This window comes from Stegastes partitus, unplaced genomic scaffold (assembly GCF_000690725.1).
Source record: "Stegastes partitus isolate 25-593 unplaced genomic scaffold, Stegastes_partitus-1.0.2 Scaffold248, whole genome shotgun sequence".
NCBI lineage: Eukaryota > Metazoa > Chordata > Actinopteri > Pomacentridae > Stegastes > Stegastes partitus.
This window is the reverse complement of record NW_007577979.1, coordinates 256,798-279,330: the sequence shown is the minus strand read 5'-3', so window position 1 is coordinate 279,330 and position 22,533 is coordinate 256,798. Positions and strand designations below refer to the sequence as shown.

Here is a 22,533-nt window from a genome sequence, read left to right as displayed (position 1 = left end):
AATTACCAGTGCTGTTATTTTAGGGCAGTTGTGGCATAAACCTTATATTGGGTGGTGGTCTAATAAATGTATTAAGCACTGTATGTTTGTTTCACCCACATAGCAGAGGAAACGTACACTAATGAAAGCAGGTATGAACAGAGGACAACCACAAAACAGCAGGAAACTCACACACTGAGCTAAAACAAAAAAAATGGACATAAGTTAGGTAAATGACTTTGTTTTGAAATTTTGTGGTTTTGGGCTGCACTGACTGAATGCTCCAGATTGCCCCTGTCAGACATGCACTCCATTCTGTTAATCTGACAGCAATATAACATGTCAGCTTCATGTCTGCATGTACTCCTTGTTCACAGACCTACGAACATTTCTGTATTAGTGTCAACACACCACGTCTGAACTGAACCGTCCCATTATGAATAAACACGCACAAGCAGCGGTACTATGAGTGATGTAAAATGATTTATTGTAGGATTTTTCCACACTTCACCATCAATATTCCTTTAAAAACATCACAGAGACTCTTAATACACAGTTTTTGTGCCATAATCAAAACACACCTTTTTCTCCTTTAATTAAATTCTTATAGTTATAACATATTGCAGGTCGAATAGGCAAGTCACACTATGTAGGTCTACATGTCTTAACATCAGACAGGTTAGTTGTCACACTCAGAACTGCAGTTTAGCTACCAGCCGGTCAAAGCCTTAAGGAGTAAACCTTGATAATAAATCCCCAGTGTATGGGTTAAATAATCAGGTGGATGGAATTTGTCAGCCCATAAAAGCAGTTAATCTAGGAAAAGGCAACACTTTTAGAAAACCTGCTGCTCTATGGTCACCACAGCTGTCTTAGCTTGCAGAGCTACTGTGGAGTGTCCCTTGGCCTAAAGAGGGGGATAGGTTTGTGCGCATTAATTTCCACTTTAACTCTACTCAGCACAGGTGGGAAAGTCCTACAGTGATAGAGAAGTGGCAAAACAACAGGTGTAGGAGACAACAGCAACATTCGGCAGCACTCTGAACAACCAAGCAGCCCTATTTAGGGAAGCGCTGCTTGCTCCAAAAGGAGATGGGCCTCACCTGGATCGCTTGCTGCAGCCAACAGGCATTTCACCCAAGTGGTAAGAAAAAAGTAAGAAAGAAAAAGAAGAAGATAATAGCTTTGCTGAAAGTTGCGTGCTGGAATGGACACTTCAAGATTCTGATGACAACAATCGACCACAGAGATGCACATCAGTCATAGTTAGGAAATTAGCCAGACTGGAGATCAACATAGCAGCCATCAGCAAAGTGCGATTTGCAGAACAAGGCTCCCTAACAAAACAAGGAGCAGGCTACATCTTGTATTGGTCTGGCAAGGGAAAGGATGAACACAGACTCTTGGGCGTAGCATTCAAGAATTCTTTAACAAGGAAGCTCCCAAGCCTCCCAGTTGGCCATTCTGACTGCTTCATGGATCCGCATCTGCCACTACATAATGATCATTTTGTCACTACTATGCCCTCACACTGCAGGCGGGTCCTGCTACGAAAGAGGCCTTCTACACCGAGCTCCTTGGAGAATTCAGTGTGGTAGACAAGATCCTCATCATGGGTAACCTGAACACCAGAGTGGGCAAAGGCTGGGATGTTTGGCCCAGAGTACTGGGAAAGCATGGAGTAGGCACCCACATTCCAAACATTGGCATCTTCTAGATTATATGCGAGTGCATCAAAAAGATGTACAGGACATGCTTCACATGCGTGTCACAGTGCAGACTGCTAGTCACAGCTAAAGTATGACTAACCTTCAAACCGCCACCACAGAAAAAAAGGAATTGAAATTGCAGTGGCAGCAGCTGAAAATGATTCTCCAGGAAACAATTGTTGAAGTTGTGGATTATGCAACCAAGACGAACAGACATTGGTTCAATGTAAATGATGTGGAAAGTCGAGACCTCCTACAAAAGAAGTGCTTTTGCCTGGAGAGAGTTTGTGCTAAATCAAAATCTAGGCAGCCAAAGCAGCCTACAGAAATGCATGTAGCACTGAAGAGTCAAAGATTAGGGATATGCAGAACAAGTGGCAGGTAGACCTGGCAGAGCAAACCCAGCTGTATGCAGACACTGGAAACACCCGTGCATTCTATGATTCACTGCGCACAATATATGGTCCCACCCACCAGGTGCAAGTACTCCTGTGCACATCAGATAGTCTCCTCACCAACAAGGAATCTATGCCCAGTGGTGGACAGAGCATTATGGAAACCTCTTTGGAGATAAATGCCAAGTACAGGAAGAAGTAATCAGGAAAATGTCACAACGTCCAATCAAGAAGTAAAAGCAGTCACTGCAAAGCTGAAGTGCCACAAAGCTCCTGGAGCCGACGGTGTACCAGCTGAGGTGTACAAATTAGGAGGCAATACTCTTCTTGTGAAATTCACAGATTTGTTTGCATTATGTCGAGAGAGAAGCTTGTACCACAGGATCTTCATAATGCCGTCAAGCTCAGATGAAGACCATGGAAGTGCAGATTATGGAGCTGCTTTGTGCAGACAACTGTGCACTCCTCACTCATAGTGAAGAAGCACTTCAGGTAAGTGTCAATCACTCTGCCTGTGCAGCAAAGGCCTTTGGCCTCACAATCAGACTGAAGTAAACAGAAGTGCTTCATCAGAAATTACCACATGGACCATACAGTCCTCCAAGCATCACCATTGGTCAAACAACACTCAACACAGTGAAGCACTTTACATACCTGGGGAGCATCATTTCCAATGATGCAGCAGTAGATAAAGAAGAAGAATCATTTGTTGTGCTTGTCAACAAAGATCCTGGTTTACAGAGCTCCAGTGGTCACCACTAAAACTTTTGAAACGCTTCCACATGCTATGCCTTCGTCCCATCACGGGCATCAAGTGGCACGACAATGTGACTAATAACAAAGTCCGGGAGAGAGCAAAAACCCCCAGCATCGAGGCAATTCTATTGACCAGACAACTTCACTGGACAGGCCACTTAACACGCATAAATGATAATGGAATGCCAAAAGCTGTGTTCGGTGGTGAGCTGTGCCAGGGCAAACAAAGCAGAGGAGCCCAATGAAAGCGCTACAAGGATCAGTTGAAGTACAGCTCGCATTGCAGAAAAAGATTGGTAAAAATATCACAGAAGACAGGGGGCACCTAGAGAGCAATAACAAAGGAAAGCGCTGACTCCTTTGAAGCAACAAGAAGATCAGCAGCTCATGAAAAGCATACACAGAGGAACGCGGCAACTGCCCAGAAAACCTGTGCTCAGGATTTCCAATGTCCAAAGTTGCCAGAACATGCCATTCTAGGATCAGCCTTCACAGCTGCAAGAAGGCGTGCTCTCAGCTCCAACTTCCTTTCCATTGATCCTTGGACTTGAGGAATCTGCCATCATCATAATTTGGAACTATAAATAGCCAAAACCAGCATGTTTTGTGTCACTTCATTCATAACATTTTGATTATAAATTCCACTTTACTGCAGTTCTGCTTACGCTTATAGGAATGAATTGTCAGGCCTCTGCCTTGCTGGCAGTCTCTCCTCCTCCTCTCCCTCTGTGTGTGTGTGTGTGTGTGTGTGTGTGTGTGTGTGTGTGTGTGTGTGCGCGCGTGCATGCATGTGTGTGTGTGACTGAACTGTAACTTAATCAGCAGCAAATGAGGACACCTGCGCAGCTGTTGGCTCACCTGCCATCAATTGGCGCTCCATTCCATTAAACCCAGGTTTAGACCTTCATTCAGCCTCAGCTCTTTAATCTAGACACAATGCCTTGACTGGTTTCCTTTATTGTCTTGTGTTAATTTCACTGAAATCACCTGGTATCACTCGCTGCCTATGCAGTTGCCACTCTGCCAAATTCCCTCATTTGAAACAAACCTTCCACATCGCCTGCCTGCTTCAGCCTCAGATGTCTCCACTGGATTTCTCCAGCCACACACTCTGTTCTCACTATTCTCACAGACTCCTGACTCCCTTACCCAGCCCCGATCTGCCAACTAAGTTTCCCTAGCTTTTTTAGTTCATATTCCCATCGCTAACTCAGTCAGTCCTTGTTGCTTCCTTAGCATGATCCTCGTAGCTGTCCATGGCAATGTGATACCTGGTTTGGTTAGCTTCTGGTTCTGTCTCCTTGCTCTACCCTAGTAGATCTGTAGCTCTGTGTGTTTTGTGATTATTGCTAGTTCTGAGAGTTTTGCTGTTTGGATTCAGTGTTTAGTTCACTATAGTAACCTAGCCTTTTGTCTAGTTAGCCTGCTTGTTTTCACCTTCCCCTAATTACTTCCCTGGTTTGTTTGGTTTGTCTGGTGATCGTCAATCACTGTACATAGTGCTGTACACCTCGTGATTCCCTCATTGTAAATAAGCACCTTTTCACTGATTCTCTGGTCTCCTCCTCATTACTGTCTGAGCTTGGGTTCTCAGTAAGACCGTCACATAAATAAAGAGAAGAAAGGCTTTTAGTTCATGATGCTAACGACAGCTTTTGATAAGGAAGGTCAGAGACATGATTGTTGTTATGACAAGTCTGATTCCAGAGAAAAGGTGGTTGGTATCTGATCTGTGTTCTTTTTCCAACAACAATGACATAATGTGTCACTGTAGACCTAGTGGAGTTGTGCTGGACATGTGTAGACATGTCAAGTGAAAGTAACTGGCCTCAGCTTGAGGGAGGGCACTGGCATGCCTTGCTGGGAGGATGCCACAATTTGTATGATTTCACAAGACGTGTAAGTTGGATGGATGGATGGATGGATGGATGAAAATGGCTTTTCATTTGGTCTGGCAAGAAGGATCATACCATAAAAAAATCAATAAATGGGTTAAAATTTGTGACATAATTACAAAATTGATGTCAATAATAATTCTGGTGTATCAATTGCTAAAAAAACTACAGATTTCTTCAGTGGAGCGGTATCTTTCAGGGCAACAGGTTATCCTCAGATTTATTTAACATTCATATCATTGGAACACTTAGTTTTAGATTTATTATTTATTATTCCTCCAAAGCAGTTACAAGCTTTAGCGGCTGAGAGTGAAGAGAATGTGCACACAGCTACTGTTGCCTGTCCTTTACTATTTGAAGCTTTATGGGAGAGTGGTAAAGAGAAAGTAATTCCTAAAAAAAAAAGCTCATGATAAATCTCAACTAGCATTTGCCAGAGGGCATATTGGAGACTCTGAAATCAACTGGAAGACAGTTGTTTGGTCTGCTGAAACCAAATTTAACTTTTTGGCCACCAGACTAGATGCTATGTTTGACGTACATCAAACACTGTGCATTATCCTAAACACCATCCTCACATGGTGTATGGTGGTGGCAGCATCATGACGTAGGGATGCTTATTGTGGAAGCAGGCCCTGTAAACCTTGTGAAGGTTAAGGGTACAATGAATGCAGCAAAGTACAGGAAAATACTACAGGGCATCCTGGTGCAGTCTGCAAGAGAACTGCAACTTCGAAGAAAATGTGTTTACAATGACCTAAAGCATACAGCCAAAGCTACACAGAAATTATTTAGAGACAACACTCAGTCAGCTGCGAGTTTGGGCCCAGGTGACAAACACCTTCTCTACTTTTCAGATTAAGATTAAAACTTTTCTTTTTGGTAAAGTTCACACTGAAGGCTGCTTGTTTGACCCTGAACCCTCCCTTGGTTATGCTGCTATAGGCCTAGAAGCTGGGGCTACTCCCATGATATACTGAGCACACATCCTCGCCTTTCTCCTTTCCCCTGCTTCATTCTCATGTCACAAACTGTGTTTTCTCTTTCCTGTAGTTGGTGTTTTGTCCTCTCTGCAGGTATCTCTGGATCTGCATGTGTCTGATCTGCAGTTTTATTTATTTAACCTTTATTTAACCAGGAAAGACCCATTGAGATTAAAAACCTCTTTTACAAGGACGTCCTGAAGTTACTAGTCCCCTCAACTTCTCCCTTGTTTACTGTTCTGTGATGCTTTGTCTATTTTGTCCCTGCTCTCCTTCTCTCTTTCCTCGTTTACCTTTATCCCAAGTGGTCAAGGCAAAAGGCCTTCCAACCAGCCTGTTTCTTCTTGAGGTTTCTTCCCGGTAAAGCTGAGTTGTTCCCCCTGCTGTTGCCAAGTGCTTGCTCAATGGGACTCAAGGGAAACTTTGGATTTGTTCAGTTTCTCTGCATAATTTAACTGTGCTCCTATGTAGTATTTTGAGATGACATATGTTGTGAATGTGTGCTATGTGAATGAAACTTAATTGAATGGAATTTTCTTTATTATACAAAATACATTTAGATTTTTATCACCATTGTGTTTTATTAACACCTTCCTTGATGCTTTGGCAATATTGGTATCCTGATATTTATTCCAGTGAAGCCACAGCATCACACAGCACACCTACAGCATCATTATGGGCATTTACGCAAGTACTTGTGTGCGCAGCGCTCCTCCTCCTCAGCCTCCTCCTTTAACCTGCTCAGTCAGCCAGTCCGTCTTTCAGTCGGTCAGGAACTCTTTTCTGCGCCATCAGGACACTATCGGTTTAACTGTTCCGGATAAGGACTTTTCTTCAGTCATGATTCGGGTTTCTTCGCCCGTGGCCGTGTTGCTGCTGTTTGCGGTGAGTGTCGTCAGTGTTTTTCCACGGTTACAGACCTACTGTTTTCTAAAGTCTTTTGTTTATTTCCTGTTGTCTGAAGCGGCTACGGAGGTCTCGGAGGGATGTGAATTCCCTGAATGTACAGTCAGCAGAGCACCTGGTCGTCTCTGGTCGCTGATCTTTGTTATGGACACACAGGCTGTAACTTCAATAAGCGCCGTTGTGTCGTTTTTGTACCTGGAGGCGCAGGTTACTGGAGGTTACTTCCTTACTGCCACATATATTTTACGTTTTCAGAAAGACAGAGTTCAACAGACCAACTGTCAGAAACATTGTTCAGACATTGAGCATGAAGTTTAGGTTTGTTTACTCCATCTTATAACCAGCCAGCTCATGTTGAGCCCAACAAATACCTGAGTGTCATGGAAACGGTGCTGTCACACACAGACATTCTAAAGTCTCGCTTTCTCACCTGACAGCTTGTTTTCATCTTCACCTGCGGTTTGTGAAATTAGCCCATGGTAGCCATGTGTAAGATAATGTACAGTTACATTCTGCTTTAATTTGCTGTACTAGTACATGCTATACAACTGCCTTAATGACGAATGTTTGGTGTCTTTACTGTGGTCACAGCAGTACGGTGGACTCACCTCGGTGCAAGTACTCAGGAATTCAGTTCGGACCAGAATAAGGAAACGCAGTTGCTTAATTTGCATTATGAATCCCGAACTAAACCAGCTCTGGCTTTACTTACCCATCACTGTCTTGCTCTATATTTTTACCATTGAACTTTTTAGCTACTGCTTTTGATTAAGGTTAATTCTCGCTGAACAGGTAAGAGTTGAATTGTTTAGTTGTCTTTGTTGTATTTTGTGGTGGGTTTTTGAAATGGCAAATCCAAAACATGAGATCAAAAAATGATTATCCACGTGAGACTAGGGGGGGGAAGACCATATTCTGTGTGCTCAGTTTTTCTCTCACGTCACATAGCTGGCACGACTTCTTTCTTGCTCGTCAACACTTAGAAACCTGAAGCCACTCCTTTCCCAGAAAGAATAGTTAAGTCTCCTGGGAGTGGTTGGGTGTGTCAATGTGTCCTTAAGCCTACCACACAGTAGAAAGGGTGGATGCTTCAACAAACCCACATGGGCCACCTTGTTAGAGATAAAGTTCACTCAAAAGTTTTGACAGGTATGACACTGTATGTCCTGTTGCCACAACTGGCAAGACTGACTAAAGTGTTGTCAAAATGAAGCCAAAATGGATGCAAAGCCACAATCTTTGGTCACTGAAATAAATATAAGTTTGTAGAACTAGAGCCGAACCAGTATTTGATTTTTGGTACCAATGCAGATACCGACAAACTCAAACCAGATTTAAAATGATTTTTTTTTTTGCTCCTCAAAATGTAATCTCAAGAAAAAATACCACGGCTCATCTATAACCGTCACAATTATGAAGTCACAGTTCACTACTGTCAAGTCAAGAAGTTCAGGGAAACTTTCTATGTGGTGGAAACAGACTTTGAAATTCTAGCTTTTGGAAATGTAGTGACTGAAATCATTTGGTTTGGAAGGCCGATCAAACTGCAAGTCCTGAACTGTTGTTACATGTAATAATGATGTTAGTTTGACTCCTATAGTGAGAATGGATTTAATGCTAAAACATGAGCTTTCACTAAACATACAAGCTATAAAGTAGTTAGTTAGTTAGTTAGTTAGTTAGATAGATAGATAAAAAGGAGAGTCTCACTAATTATAAAAGCAACGTTGGGAAGTAGATGACAACATGGCCTGAAATCAACACTCAACCACTGCTGGCCAGGATTATTTAATTCTGCGCCTCATCTTGTCAGCAGTGGTTAGGGCAGCTTGGTGGAGTTTGATAGTGCTGGGTTTTGAACCCCTGACCTTCCAGTCAGAAACCCATACCCTTAATTGAGCCACCACCACCTCAACAGGAGATGTTAACCTCTCAGTCTGCTACATTTATGACTTTACTGACAAACTACAGCTAGCGTAGCAACATAGGAGGCATGTCATTCAAGCTTGAGTGACATGACAGTTATCAGGAGGAAGGTAATGTTAGAGTTACAATGAAAAGGGAAAATGATGGATTCTTTTTTTTATTTTTTTATAACTTTTCAGCAATGTATTTCACAAACTAGTTTTCAGTGAAGATACCGCTTAATTTACCTATCTATGATCAGCCTAATTTGGCCAAATGAATTAGCAAGGCAATAAATCGGTTGGGTTTTAAATGGAACAGAAGAATAGAATAGAATAGAATAAAACTTTATTAATCCGTTCGGTACAAGACCTCAGGGAAATTGCTACACCAAAAAACAACACAACACCAACATAAAATCAGCAACAAAACAACAGCATTCAAAATTCAAATCAAATCAAATCAAATCAAATCAAAATCAAAATTCAAATCAAATCAGCATTCAAATCCAAATTCAAATAGAAATTACTCTTTTAATACAGTCCTATAAAAAAGACATGACGGACATGCTCAGTTGGCTTATGTGTGGTTTAACTTGTAAAACAACAACTACAAATATCTGCCTCATTTAAAGAAAAAAAAAAGCACAAGATGAATTTGCCCAAAAAAAGATGCACAAACATAATTTTGCACAAATGCATCGCAAAATAAGCTACATGACTCGTAATGTAGGAATAATTAGCTGGCAATCATTTAATGTATCTAAATTATAGGTTAGGGATAAAATGTTGTTTCTTTTAAAGATTTAAAATAACTAGTGCAGTTCCCTCTGTCACTGACTAAACACTGAAGTCTTTAATCTGTGACAACAATCGAACAAGTTTGAAGTAGAATGAATGAATGAATGGTTGTCACGGAAACAAATGAACTGATACACAGACAGGCATCCGTAAAGATAATCTTTGTTTATTTGCATGACTAGTGCATTTCCCTGTTGTCACGGGCATGATAGCCTTAGCAAATATTAATGTCACATTAAGTTGTTAAATTCTGATGTCTGTGAGCTTTGGCAACATGCCAGACTAATGTCCCATATATACAGGAAGACACCAGCAGCAATGTCTCTAGACCATGGAAGGTCAATGAAAGGTCAAACAAAAAGGCATGTTGACATAAAAAAAGAACTGAGAGTTTTTTAGATTACATACCACTCCAGAAAATGTTACCATATTTACGTTCAAAATCATAATATTTTATCAAAATAATTTAATTTTAAATGTTTTATTTAAATAATTGCCAAAAATTCTGTAAGAAAACAAACAATTTGTTGTTGTTGTTGTTTTTTGTCTTGCCAAGCAGCAAAAACAATGTCCATAGTTGAATTTTCATTTCTGAGTTCTCTCTATTTCTAGCCATGGCTGTGCTGTTTACAATCCTTACTATTGATCTACATGATGAAGTGACTTGTTCTCTGTAGTTAACTGTTGGTCAAATTATTGGAAACAGCTGCCGAGCTGCAACACATGTTCACCAATACATAGCAACGTAGTTCCTCAGTCCTGGAAATCTGTCAGTACTTACTACCACCCTTAAAATGTAATTATACACAGAACAGATGACCACAAATACACGAGTTCAATTTAGTTTGAATGTTGTTAGAAGTGGAGTCCTGATGCTCCTGAACGTCAGCAGCGTGAGCAACTACTGCTGCTTTGACACTCAGCTCCTAGTCTGTGCTAGATATGAAAACCCTAGTTTAGCATGTTAGCATGAGCCTCAGCTAGCTAAACTGGACAGCAGCCAGACACCTTTTGTACAATTTAATGTTGCATCAACACCACTGCTACAGTTACCAGTTAGACGACAGGGAAGAGTGATTATTTAATGAACCCTTATGAGGGGCCAGCAAACACACCTGTAACTTCATCCCATTAAAAAGAAGAGGCTCCACCTGGTGGCACAACAAGGCAACAACAATGCTGATTTGATTTGAAACATTTTCTGATAACTAAACTATACTTCCTTTATTTTCTGCCTTATCTGCCTTATTTGTAATTGACTAAAATATTTAGAGCAAATAGTTGGTTAACAGTTAATCAACATTAATCATTGGCATCCTAATCTCAAGATATGTATATTAACAGCTTGCTAAAAGAAGGTAGGACTGAAAGAGGCAATAACATAGATATTAATGTCTTTTTCACACATAATGAAAACTGAAAATTATGCTGTTTTGTTCTTGGTTTCCTTCTCAGCAGTTTTCAGGATTGTCAGTTTGTGACAGAAAAAACTGCAACTGTTCCAGAAAATATTTACATCTCATATTAAACACTACAAGATGAGAAACAACAGTACCATTTCAAACAGTTGAATATGTAAAGCAGAACATTTCATGTTTTCACAAGTTTCTCCCATAGTGCACCCAAGCCAGGGGTAATTGATATGTTAGCCTTTATGCAGCTGGCCAGGTGAAGGTTTCTTGTGGGGTAATTATATGTGTTTTGTTACAACACCAGGTTTTTTTGGTGGTGACGGCAAACTCTGGACAAAAATTGGTAAGAAAAAGAAGAGAATGGATTCTTCCTCCAAAGCCTCTGACAGAAAACGTGGACTACACTAAAATGGAATCTATTGCCAGGGTAAGTCACTGATCTGCAATTTGCTCTAACTCTACACACTAATGTAAAAAATAAAATAAAATTTGTCAAAAAATGTGAATATATATGTAGCTTTGGGTGGAGAATCATTTGGGGCCATTATTTATAGTACATGTATTTTAGTTTGCTTTTTTTTTGGCTGTTGGTGATAATGTAACCAGAAACCGTTAGTTATCAGTGGCATGAAGCACACAGTTGACAGTAAATAGCAGTCTAAAGACTCACCTTTTAAAAACAGAACAAAAACAGAATAAAAACAACAAAAGTAAGACTAAGAACTTGTTTTTTTTAATGGTTTAAAGGGAAGCTACACTCTGCACTGCACATACTATACCTTTCAAGTTTCATTTCCCAAAAAAGGAAAACTCAATGAGTTCCACAGGGGTCTAGTAGTGAATGTGTTTGGATGACCAATCTCCAATAAAAGACAAATAACATTAACCAACTGGGAGATGGACAAACAGACAAAGAGTTGACTCTCACACCAGAAGTGTGCATGTGCAGAATGCTCTTACTTTTATCGTACAAATGTTTGTTTTTTTGTTGTGTTTTTTTTTGTTTTGCTTTTTTCGTATTTTGTTTCCTGGTGCAATGAAATAATTAGGTCTTCTGCTTTGTGTTTCAGATTCGATCAGATTTTCAAAGTGGGACAAATGTTGTCTACTCCTTAGAAGGCATTGGCGCAAACCAAAATCCCTTCCATGTGTTTGTCGTTGACCCTAATACTGGAAACGTTCGTGTGACCAAAGTGCTTGACAGGGAGTTCATCGATACATACAATGTAAGTGACTCTATTCTATTGTACTTTATGACTTTGGTGTTGTTTTATTCCCTTCATAAGATTCAGGAATTGTTGCTTTATGTATTTAACATTGAGATATCTGGTGGCATTTGCAACACAGTTTTTTATGTTAAGACAAATGACATGGACAACAGCATTTGAGTTTTTGTTTGCTTCTGTTTCAGCTGTCAGGTGTTGCTACATACAGAAATGGCACCCAAGCTGAGAAAAAAATTGACCTACGAATCAAGGTTGAAGATCAAAATGACAACGCTCCAGTGTTTGGTGTAGTTAAGCCTGGGGCGGTGAATGAGCTCAGCCCTAAAGGTCAGTGTTATAGATTTGCATCCTGATCTGTGATGGCAAAGTTATATCACATGATTTCGTTATACACAAAACAAAACTTTGTGTTTTTTTTTTTTACATTTCTGATAGCGTGTGAGTCAGAGAACAGAGAGTTAAAACATCAACAGTGACCAAGGAGGAAGTTTTGGGATGTGTGGTGTTAATAAGTGCTAAAACTAAATCAGAGAATGGAGCTCCATGAAGCAAAATATAAAGCCTCTGAACAGCAAAAAGCTGCTGGCAGTTTGAAAGGGTTGCTCATATTGATTCCAGTTTTTCTTGTTGTTGTTGTTTTTGTAAAAATAAAGAAATATATTATTTGTTTTTCTTTTCTTTTTATATGATTTATGACATTATAATTTTGTTAAGCTGTACAAAAGAGAGTTTTGGGTTCTCTCTACTCTTCGAGGTGCAGAACTTTATATCGCAGTGAAAAAAGAGCCTCCAGTGAGTAAAAATGTGGCAGGACTGGGAAAAAAAGCCCCAAAACTAAATGGAGTTTAGAGAGTTTACTGCTTGAATACTTATTAAGGTCAAATATCATACAGGCCCCTGGACGTTTTTGTTATTTTGAGTGTGAAAGAGTCAGAAATCATGAGATGAGTGATTGCTTTTGCCCCTTTTTCCCTCCAGCCCAAATGGTTAAGGAGTTCCAGTAACGTGAAGCCACATAGTAAAATGTAGGCGGAGAAGATTTTTTTATCTGTGTTCGGACAGCAGTAACTTGTGTGTACGTTGTGTACTGTAATACATAGAATAGCCACGTAAAGCTTGTCTTCTCTTCTTTGAGAAACTAGTACAAACGGTAATGGAGTTACTGTAATTTAACAAGTACTTGTAAAATTGGAGTCACAGTGGGATTTAACTGTTTGAACTGATACTAAAGAACAAAGCAGCTTGCATGTCTTGTGGAGAAATTTAAAACCTAATTTCAAAAGCAAGACATCATGCATTAATGTCAAATAATGTTGATAATGCATGATGTCTTGCTTTTAAAATTATAGTTTAAACTTCTCCACAAGACATGCAAGTTGCTGTGTTCTAAAAAAAATCTTGTGAGCTAAAGTTTTTATTTCCTTTTAAGCTATAACACCAGCCACTGTGAAATTGAGTTTCATTGCTGTTTCACTTCATTCTGTTTTGACAGACACTTTTGTTATGAAAGTCAGTGCAACTGATGCCGATGAACCAGGGAATCCCAATTCTATGATTGCTTATAGCATCATAGAGCAGAAGCCACCTGGTGACATGTTCTACATTGACCCCACGGGGAACGTCTATGTCAAGAAGCTTGGGCTGGACAGAGAGGTATAAACTTCACCAACAGTGGGGTTTTTTTGTTGTTTTTTTTTTTTTATGTATTGCAGATAGGACTCTGTGTGTGGTATATAACAGTAAATGTGACATATTAGGTACCCAAATGATTACAGCAAATGCCATTAAAATGTATTTGATTTATATCGCAGAAAATCATAAAATATGTAACCTCAGAGTACTTCCTCTCTGTAGCAAGCACTTAGTGACAGTTGGGAGAAAAAAAAACTGATATCTCCAACAAAGCCAAAATCAGGATGGACACACCCTCTCTTTTCCCTTTGCCCTGATCTGTGCCTTGCAGAGGTGTACAGAGAGTTTTCAGCACCTTATGGCTCATTTTTTGTCTTGGCATGGAGTGTAAAGTGTGGGACCTTGTATGCACTGGTGTGTGCTTTTCTAAACCTTACCTAAGTTCTGGATACATCTCAAAGATAATTCAAGTGTAAACTACCAGAATTAGGAATGTAACAACAAAGGGTTTAACTACTTTTAATAAATGTGCAACAACATCTAAAGGCATGTTTTCACTTTTTAGTACGGGCTATTGAAAGGACATTGGTAGGGAATGTGCAGTTCTATCAACTTAAAATTATCTAAATCATTACATAATGTGCAAAAATGTCTGAATAGCTTTTCAAATCCTCTGTACATAGATGTGTTGTCATATCAATTTCTATTATGCCAGGCACTGAAAATGTGCATTTGTTACATTGTTTTAATTAGTACTTAGTGCTACTGTACATTCTGTGATGTGATGATATTCTATCCTGTCCATGCAACAACTCCTGAGTCTCTGCTTAACTTTGGTCAGCCAAGAGACTAATTCAGACTCTGAATTATAATGTGTTCTAATTGCAGACAATTGATCAGTACGTTCTGACGGTGAAAGGCCAAGACTTAAATGGCCAACGAGGGGGGCACAGTGGAACTGGCACTCTTACCATTAATGTACTCGATGTGAATGACAATCCTCCCACTCTGGAAAAAGAGCAGGTAGTTTTTTTTGTTGTTGTTGTTTTTCTGACACTCTCCTATATCAACTTGTTATACGACAAACTGGTGAAAGCAGAAAACGTTTCCAAATGTTGATATTCTCGTGACACAGATCACACAACAATATCAAAGAAATAATAAACAAATATGTCATCTTAATATAATTCAAGGAATCGCTATGTGTGTCTACGCATATCTGCTTTAAACTTGCTGTTTATATTGCTGGGGAACTAATGAAGTACAATGTCGAGTGTAAAGCAGATTGGATGAATGGTTGCCATTTTGGAGTGTTTTTGCTTTAATCAGTGTAGCTATTGCATAATATGTGATATGGGTGGCTGGGCAACATCATCAAGGGCAAATGTTTGATGTCATAGTCTGTCTGTACTGCATCTGTGTATTAACACAAGATTCACCACGAACAGTAGGCACTGCCCGAATTACAATAAATATAGTTGAAATGACCCGTGTTACTTTAATCTTAAAATATGTTTTACTTGCAGTATGAGGGATCCATTGAGGAGAACACTGAAGGTGTGGAGGTGATGAGACTCAAAGCAGAGGATCTGGACCTCAAGGATACGGACAACTGGGAAGCTGTGTTTGATATTGTCAAAGGCAATGAGGGTGGATACTTCAGCATCAAAACAGATCCCGAGACCAATGAGGGCATCCTAATGCTTGACAAGGTACTGCAGTTTTAAATTTGGAAGAAATATATGTGCTGTTATCCCAGTCTTTAGTGGGATAAATTTGGTAAATTCAATCAGAATGCCCCATACATAGTGATTTTAAGTAAATAACATGCTCTTCAAGTAGAGAATAGGGGCAAGCATGACTTGAAGCAGAAATATCTAATCAGCAAATGTTATGTATGCATGTAGACATGGAACCATCTGACTCTGTAAAAGTTTGTAAAGTATGACTGCTTATAAATTTTTATTTTGTCAACACTAAAACATACGTTCTCTGTATGTGCTATTTCACAGCCTGTGGATTATGAGAACATCAAGGACCTTGATCTAGGGCTTGTTGTGAGGAATAAAGCTCCACTATATGATGGATTTGCCCCAAATGGTGCAGGTAGTATAGGTTTTGGAGGTGGTGCCGGTGGTGGTGGCGGCAGTGGTACCGGCAGTGGTACCGGCAGTGGTACCGGCAGTGGTACCGGCGGCGGCGGCAGCGGCAGCGGCACCGGCACTGGCACCGGCACCGGCACCGGCAGTGGCACTGGCACCAGCGGCACTGGTGCCACTAGTGCCACTGGTGCTACTACAGGATTTAAAACCTACCCCATCAAAATCAGTGTGAAGAACCAGCCTGAGGGGCCACGTTTTGATCCCAAAGTCAAAGCTATTCCCATCTCAGAAGGAGACTCCTTCGACATTAATAAAGTTATTGCCAGCTACCCTGCAATTGATGGAGACACTGGAAAACCAGCTGAGAATGTCAGGTCAGTGCATACACAAACAGCCATATAGACTTTCTGCTGATAAACTATATCAGTTTTACTCTCTGTGCACAACAATAATACCTGACACATCCTATTTCTGTTGTAGGTATGCCAAGGGCTCAGACCCTGACAACTGGTTCACCATTGACCCAAAGACAGCTGAGATCAAACTGAACAAGATTCCTGACAGAGAATCTCCAGCCCTGGTCAATGGAACATACATCGCTAAAGTACTCTGCATAACAGACGGTACCTGTTCCAGCATCAGATGTTTTACATATCAGAGTGATAGTCTCATGAAAGGCAGCTGTAGGTTGATTGTTTATTGGACTGCCTGACATCTTGCTGGTACCCAGCTCATTTGAGCTTTCAAGACACTTAACAATGACGCATGATAAATCACAATGTACAGTTCAACAAATTCTGACAACAATACATTTTAGGACAGACAGAATACGACACAGCTAACATGCCATAAATCACAAAACAGAAATATCTAAAGTTGAATGTATTTGACTATTTGTTTTACAAAAATGTAAAAACAATGGAATATTATTTCCTAACATTTGTTCAAGTGCCTGCAGGTGTTACCATTATTACATCACTTAGGTCACTTATGTTTTTAAATTGTTTCCATTTGTGTCCTCTCTGGAATGTGTAAGCACAGCCTGTAGTTCAGTCCTTTTCTGCTGAAAAGGGGATTTTTGCCAGGTTACTGTTGGTTGTAGCTTAATTATTAATGGCTTCCCATTTGGGAAAAGTGCATAGAATTTTTTCCTTTTTGCAGAATCTGCCTAGAGCAGACTGTTACTTTTGGCAACTCTTTAAATGGCACATGTAGAATTGAGATTTGGTTAAGTTTCCAACCAAACAGCACATCACAGATGATTAGTCAAAGGACAATCAGAAAGTTTAAAACATGACAATTGTCTCTGTTTTTATAGTTCCTGGCTCTGATAAATGCTGTAATTATGGTGATTTTGTAAAGACATCATGCCTTTCACACCTGCCAGTTTTGAAGTTCTGAGGGTTAAAGATCCTTTTGGTCAGCTTTCCTCCTGTTAACTGAACAAGGTGGTCTCACAGCATCACCAGTTGACCTCTCTGCTTTACAAACCATAGCTCCCTATCCTACTTCTAGGCCAATAGCTCAATTAGCAGTACCCCAAGAAATCCCCTCATGACACATTTCAGGATAGTATTGTAGTCATCTCCAAAACCCCACATGCCTGCAGCATAAAGGAAAACTGAGTCAACCACTGAATCGTAAAGTGTTGTGAAGGTTAAAAGCTTAGGTTCCTTGTGCTCCTCTGGCTGATTCTGCCACTGTAAAACTCATGAGTCTGATAAGACTTCCAGTATGCAGAAGTTTGACAGAAGAGGAATATTCCAGCATGAGAACCATCTGAAGCACAAAATCACACAAGCGTTTCTAAAGAAGAAGAAAGTGAAAAGTATGACATAGATGAGTATGCCACCTGACTTGAATCCAATAGACCTTTGGGGTGTTTTAAAGTGAAAAGTAGAGCAAACCAACCTCTGAAATGGCCTCTGAGCAATAGCAGAACATCTCTCCACATGCTTCCACATTCTTGGTCAGTGGATCAGTCACCTTCCTCTAGGACCTCATAATGATGTTGCCAGTTCAGTACATCAGCGTTTAAGAACTGACTGTGACATTTACCTTTGTTGATGTTAACATGTCTGTGATAGTATAAAGAATATTAAAGAAGAACAAAAAAACAGAATTTGTGTCACTGTAAATCTGAACACAACATTAGCAGGGCAAACAATTGTCCACCTCAGGGGAAGTCTAAATAGAAACTTGCCTTCATAGAAAGAAAAGATTAGCAAAGGAAAATGCTGAATGAAATGTTTCTATTTCTGTTTTTCCATCACAGACATGCCAGCTAAAACAGCCACTGGCACGATAGCCATTCAGGTGGAGGATTTTAATGACCACTGCCCCACTCTGACCAGTGATAAACGGACTATGTGTACCACCTCGGATGCTGTTATAGTGAACGCTAATGATGAGGATGCATACCCTAATGGACCTCCTTTTGACTTTGTCATCATCCCTGAAGGCACTGATGGGAAATGGCAAGTCGAGCATCTAAATGGTAAGAAAAATACTTAAAAAATTTTAACAGACATGGAAGCTAGAGATAAAAAATATTCTGATACATAAGTAGAGAATAATTTATGAAGTGGCACTTTATTGACTACTTTTGTAACTGCAGATCTGTTTCTTTTTTCTTTTTTTTTTTAATGAGTTCATATGAGTTGTTTCAAGCTTTACAAATAACAGGTTATGCTCTTCAACTACCCTAAAGTTTGTTTCGACTAGGACACCTGGTATGCATCTTAGATCAGTGAATACCAACAATTTGAGAACATTTTTTCTTCTTTTCATTTGCTTGTCCTTGTTGTTGGCAGACACTGCAGCTATCTTGAGAGCTCAGGAGTCCTTCTGGCCTGGTTTGTACGAGGTGAAATTTGAGGTGAGGGACCAGCAGGGACAGGCCTGTCCGGAACCACAGAAAGTGGAGGTCCTAGTTTGCACCTGTGAGGATGGAGTAGTGTGTGGACAAAGAGGTGCCAATGGCCAGCCCAGCAAGAAAACAGAATTAGGACCTGCAGGCATTGGACTGCTGCTACTAGGCCTCCTGATGCTGCTACGTAAGTGTGATATGATGCTTATTCTTATGAGGATCAAATACATACCTCCCCCCCCAAACTTGGTTCCTTGCTGAGGCTGGCAGACTCAATAAAGCAGTTGTCCTAAACCTCTATGATTAAAATAGATGTAGCATTGTTGTGCTTTATTTCTAGTGCATCAAATGTATTAAAGAAATAAAGATTTTTTTAAACAGGTCAAGTTTTTGCAAGTAGGGGACCTGAAGCTGCTCTCCAATTGGTTACTTGAGATTATCAGAGGAGTGCTCAGCCCCAAACACTCCCACTTTTCTTGATAGCGTATCAGTAGGTTATTGGACAATAGTTAATGGTGGATATAAGAAGGCATTTTTTCTTTTTTGACTTTTTAAACAATTTTTAGATTTAGGCTACAAATCAAAGTCAAAGCAGTTATTATATATGATTCCTCGCCCACCTAGGGTAAAAATATATATATATGTAATACGTTGGATAAATTATTGTAAAAAATACACATATAAAGATGAAGGAACATTTATTTCCAAATCACCAGTCAGACTTACGGAACTTATGACTGGCTCACTCGTAATTGGTAAGAGGCCATGGTGACTGTGTTGTGATGTAGCCTGACCTTTGTTGATTGGCTGGATGAAGTCACATGATTCTGCCCCCTGTCACTTTTAAAGCCTGCAGAAGTTACCATATATGGTTCCTTGCCTGATAAGGGGCTAGCAGATAAAGAAACTGTTAAGACTCTACACTGTCTAAACAATTAGGTGTGTTACAACCAAAGACCGCTATTCAAGATCTAACAGTCCATATGCTGGAAACATTTTATTTGTTTTGTGGTTGTTGAAGACTTGAAGATGTAAAATAAAATCTGGTAAGATATGAAGATGTTTACTCATATAGCTTCCATTTTTACAAGTCAGTAAGAACTTTACTGAGCTCCTGAATTCCCGTTTTAACATGACTGATTGTTGGTCAAGCCACAGATGGTGTTGCACTAATGCCGTACTAATGGCTTACTGTAAAAGTAGGTATAATCCTCTGTATTGTGTCTGTTAATATTAAACTGCACCTCCCCCCACCACTCTTTGGGAGAGCGAAGTTGGACAAAAGTTAATTTTTTTTTTTTTTTTTTTTTACAGTCATCCCTCTGTTGTTACTCTTCTGCCAATGTGGGGGTGCTGCAGGATTTCCAGACCTCTTCACTGAGATGCCTTTTGATACAAAGTCACACCTAATTAACTACCGCACTGAGCGCCAAGGAGAGAACACGGTGAGGCCAACATGTTTAAACACCTCACCTTGGTTGAAATCAGAAATGCTGACGTACATTGTAGATATGTATCGTTAGAATGATGTCTGCTTGAAAGAATTAAATGATTTTTAACCACATGGGGAAAAAATGTAGACTCCATTGTAACATTTTGATAACTGGCTGATTATAGGAGATGCCACTACTGAACATGCCAACACAAGTGGATGGCGATATGGTCACCATGGGTATGGGTGCGGCTAAAACTTCAGCAATGGCACCTATGGCAGGATTGGATTTCCAGCCATCTGTCACGTCCATGAATGGGATGAATGGGGGTGCCTTTCAAGAAGGTTTTTCAAGTGTGAACAGAGAAGGGATGTGGGCAATGAACCAGGAGGAAGGCAGTGGCTTCTACTCTGATTTTGAGGGCATGGACTCACGAGGAGGTGGGGGAATTTATGCTGGCATAGCATTGCCAGACCACTTCCTGGGACAGTACTACAATCAGGTGAGTAATAACCTGACCAGTGGAAAAGGCTCAACAGTGAAATAAAGCAAAGTTTGAGATTGACATTGATTCTAAATACCTATTTTAAAGGGCCCTTAAATGAACTTGCCATGCATTAATTAATTAATATGTATTCTCGGCACTACCATTTTACACTGGGATATCAGGCCTTACATACCTTTCCTGATGTTATTTAAACAGATGTCTGTGGTGTATCTACTATCTAACAAGATTTGCAAGCTTTAACTTTTTTTTCTTTCTTTTCTTTTTTTTTTTTAAAGTGAGCTTATGTTTATTTCAAGACAAAAACACAAATTAGATTTAGAAAAGAGACTCATCAAAAAGATAATCTTGTTGATGAATTCTTTTTCAACAGAAGGTGGCCAGTGGAGCTGACAATCTTGGGGTGAAGGATGGTCTGTTAGTTTATGACTATGAGGGCCAGGGCTCCTGTGCTGGCTCAGTGGGCTGCTGCAGCCTTCTAGAATCTGAAAATGACCTGCAGTTCCTCGATAACCTTGGACCGAAATTCAAGACTCTTGCTGAGGTGTGTGGAGACAAGAAGATCCCAACTGAAATCAAACAAGTGTGCCCTCCTTTGCCCAGTTCCTCTATAACCAGTGCCCAAGCTTCAGTATCAAATGTGATCATGACCCAACAGCTGCCCCCTTCACCCAAACTGCAACCAACTTTTCCCAGAGTGGAGCAAACTGTGGTTAGGAAGACAACTGAACATTCTCCGTTGGTGACAGAAAGCACGGCCATGGTGAGGGAAGGGATGACCACAGTGAAAACAGAGATGGCAAATCAAAACCAGATGCTCCTGCTACAGCAGCAGCCACAGCCTGTCTACTACACCACCACCCCTGTGTTGCAGCCGATGCACTACGTAGTCCAACCACAGGTTCAGAACACGGTGCTGCTGACTGAAGCGCCAGCCACCAACCTTCAAGGTATGGTACTGGTTAACGACACCAAGCCTGGACCTTCCCAGGGTCTCATCATTCAGGGGCAGAAAGTGATGGCCAGTGGACAAGCCCAGGGCCCCAGCATGGTGCTGGTAGAGAACAGTGGGCTCCATGGGAGCCACACCAACCTAATCCAAACTGGAAACTTCTCTGGTTCCCAGCCTATGATGGTAGTTGAGGGCAAGGTCCCCGCAGGGTCAATGAAAGTGCTGTCGGGAAGCCAAACATGCCTCATTCAAGGAGGTTCTCTACAGCCAGGAGGGCTTTCGGGATCTCAGACAGTCCTGGTGGTCAGAGACCCAACAAGCAGCAGTCAGCTTGTTAAGGAAGCAGGGGGTCTGTCCAGGAAGAGTGAAGTCTCTGGCTTACAAAGAGTCCTCGTCAGCAAGGGCAGTCCATCCATGAGCTCTCGAAGCAGCAAATTGGGCTCTTCTACCACCACAGTGAGCACAGCCCCCACCTACTCCAAGGTATTGGTGCAGGAAACAAGAGACAATCAGTGAAAGAAAAATTGCCCAAACAGCAGTTAACTTTTTCCAGATGCCAAAAAGACTATTCCTCTGCCCTGTTCTCGGTGGTGATGGTGCACTTGTGGGACTAAAGTAATCCATACAGCTAATGGAGATTCTTTATAATACCTCTTTAAGTCTGATAATGTAAAGGGGGAGGGGAGGGGTGGGGGAGTTTACGGCACCCAGAACACAGGAAATATTAAAGTTACATGGTCATTACTCCAACAAGGGTGAAAATAAATGAATCGACTAAATTGTGAATGCAAGGTGGTGCAGTTGGTAGCACTGTTGCCTCGCAGCAAGAAGGTCGCCGGTTCGCGTCCCGGTGGGGGCACCGGGATCTTTCTGCATGGAGTTTGCATGTTCTCCCCGTGCAGCGTGGGTTCTCTCCGGGTTCTCCGGCTTCCTCCCACAAGTCCAAAAACATGTTGAGGTTAATTGGTGATTCTAAATTGTCCATAGGTGTGAATGTGAGTGTGCTTGATTGTCTGTCTCTAAGTGTAGCCCTGTGATAGACTGGTGACCTGTCCAGGGTGTCCCCTGCCTTCA

At 40.8% G+C, this 22,533-nt stretch overlaps 1 protein-coding gene across 1 annotated transcript; it reads left to right on the top strand.

Annotated features, from left to right (window-relative positions):
- The first annotated feature begins 6,466 nt into the window (after positions 1 to 6,466).
- Positions 6,467 to 22,292, top strand: LOC103357338 (desmoglein-2-like). The gene is made up of 14 exons (XM_008281860.1): positions 6,467 to 6,602; positions 11,045 to 11,167; positions 11,811 to 11,966; positions 12,152 to 12,293; positions 13,459 to 13,619; positions 14,487 to 14,621; positions 15,125 to 15,310; positions 15,611 to 16,074; positions 16,181 to 16,323; positions 17,976 to 18,197; positions 18,514 to 18,756; positions 19,884 to 20,014; positions 20,187 to 20,504; positions 20,881 to 22,292. Exons 1-14 carry the CDS (start codon positions 6,558 to 6,560, stop codon positions 21,973 to 21,975), a joined length of 3,564 nt encoding a protein of 1,187 aa, XP_008280082.1. The 5' UTR covers positions 6,467 to 6,557; the 3' UTR covers positions 21,976 to 22,292.
- The last annotated feature ends 241 nt before the right edge of the window (positions 22,293 to 22,533 follow it).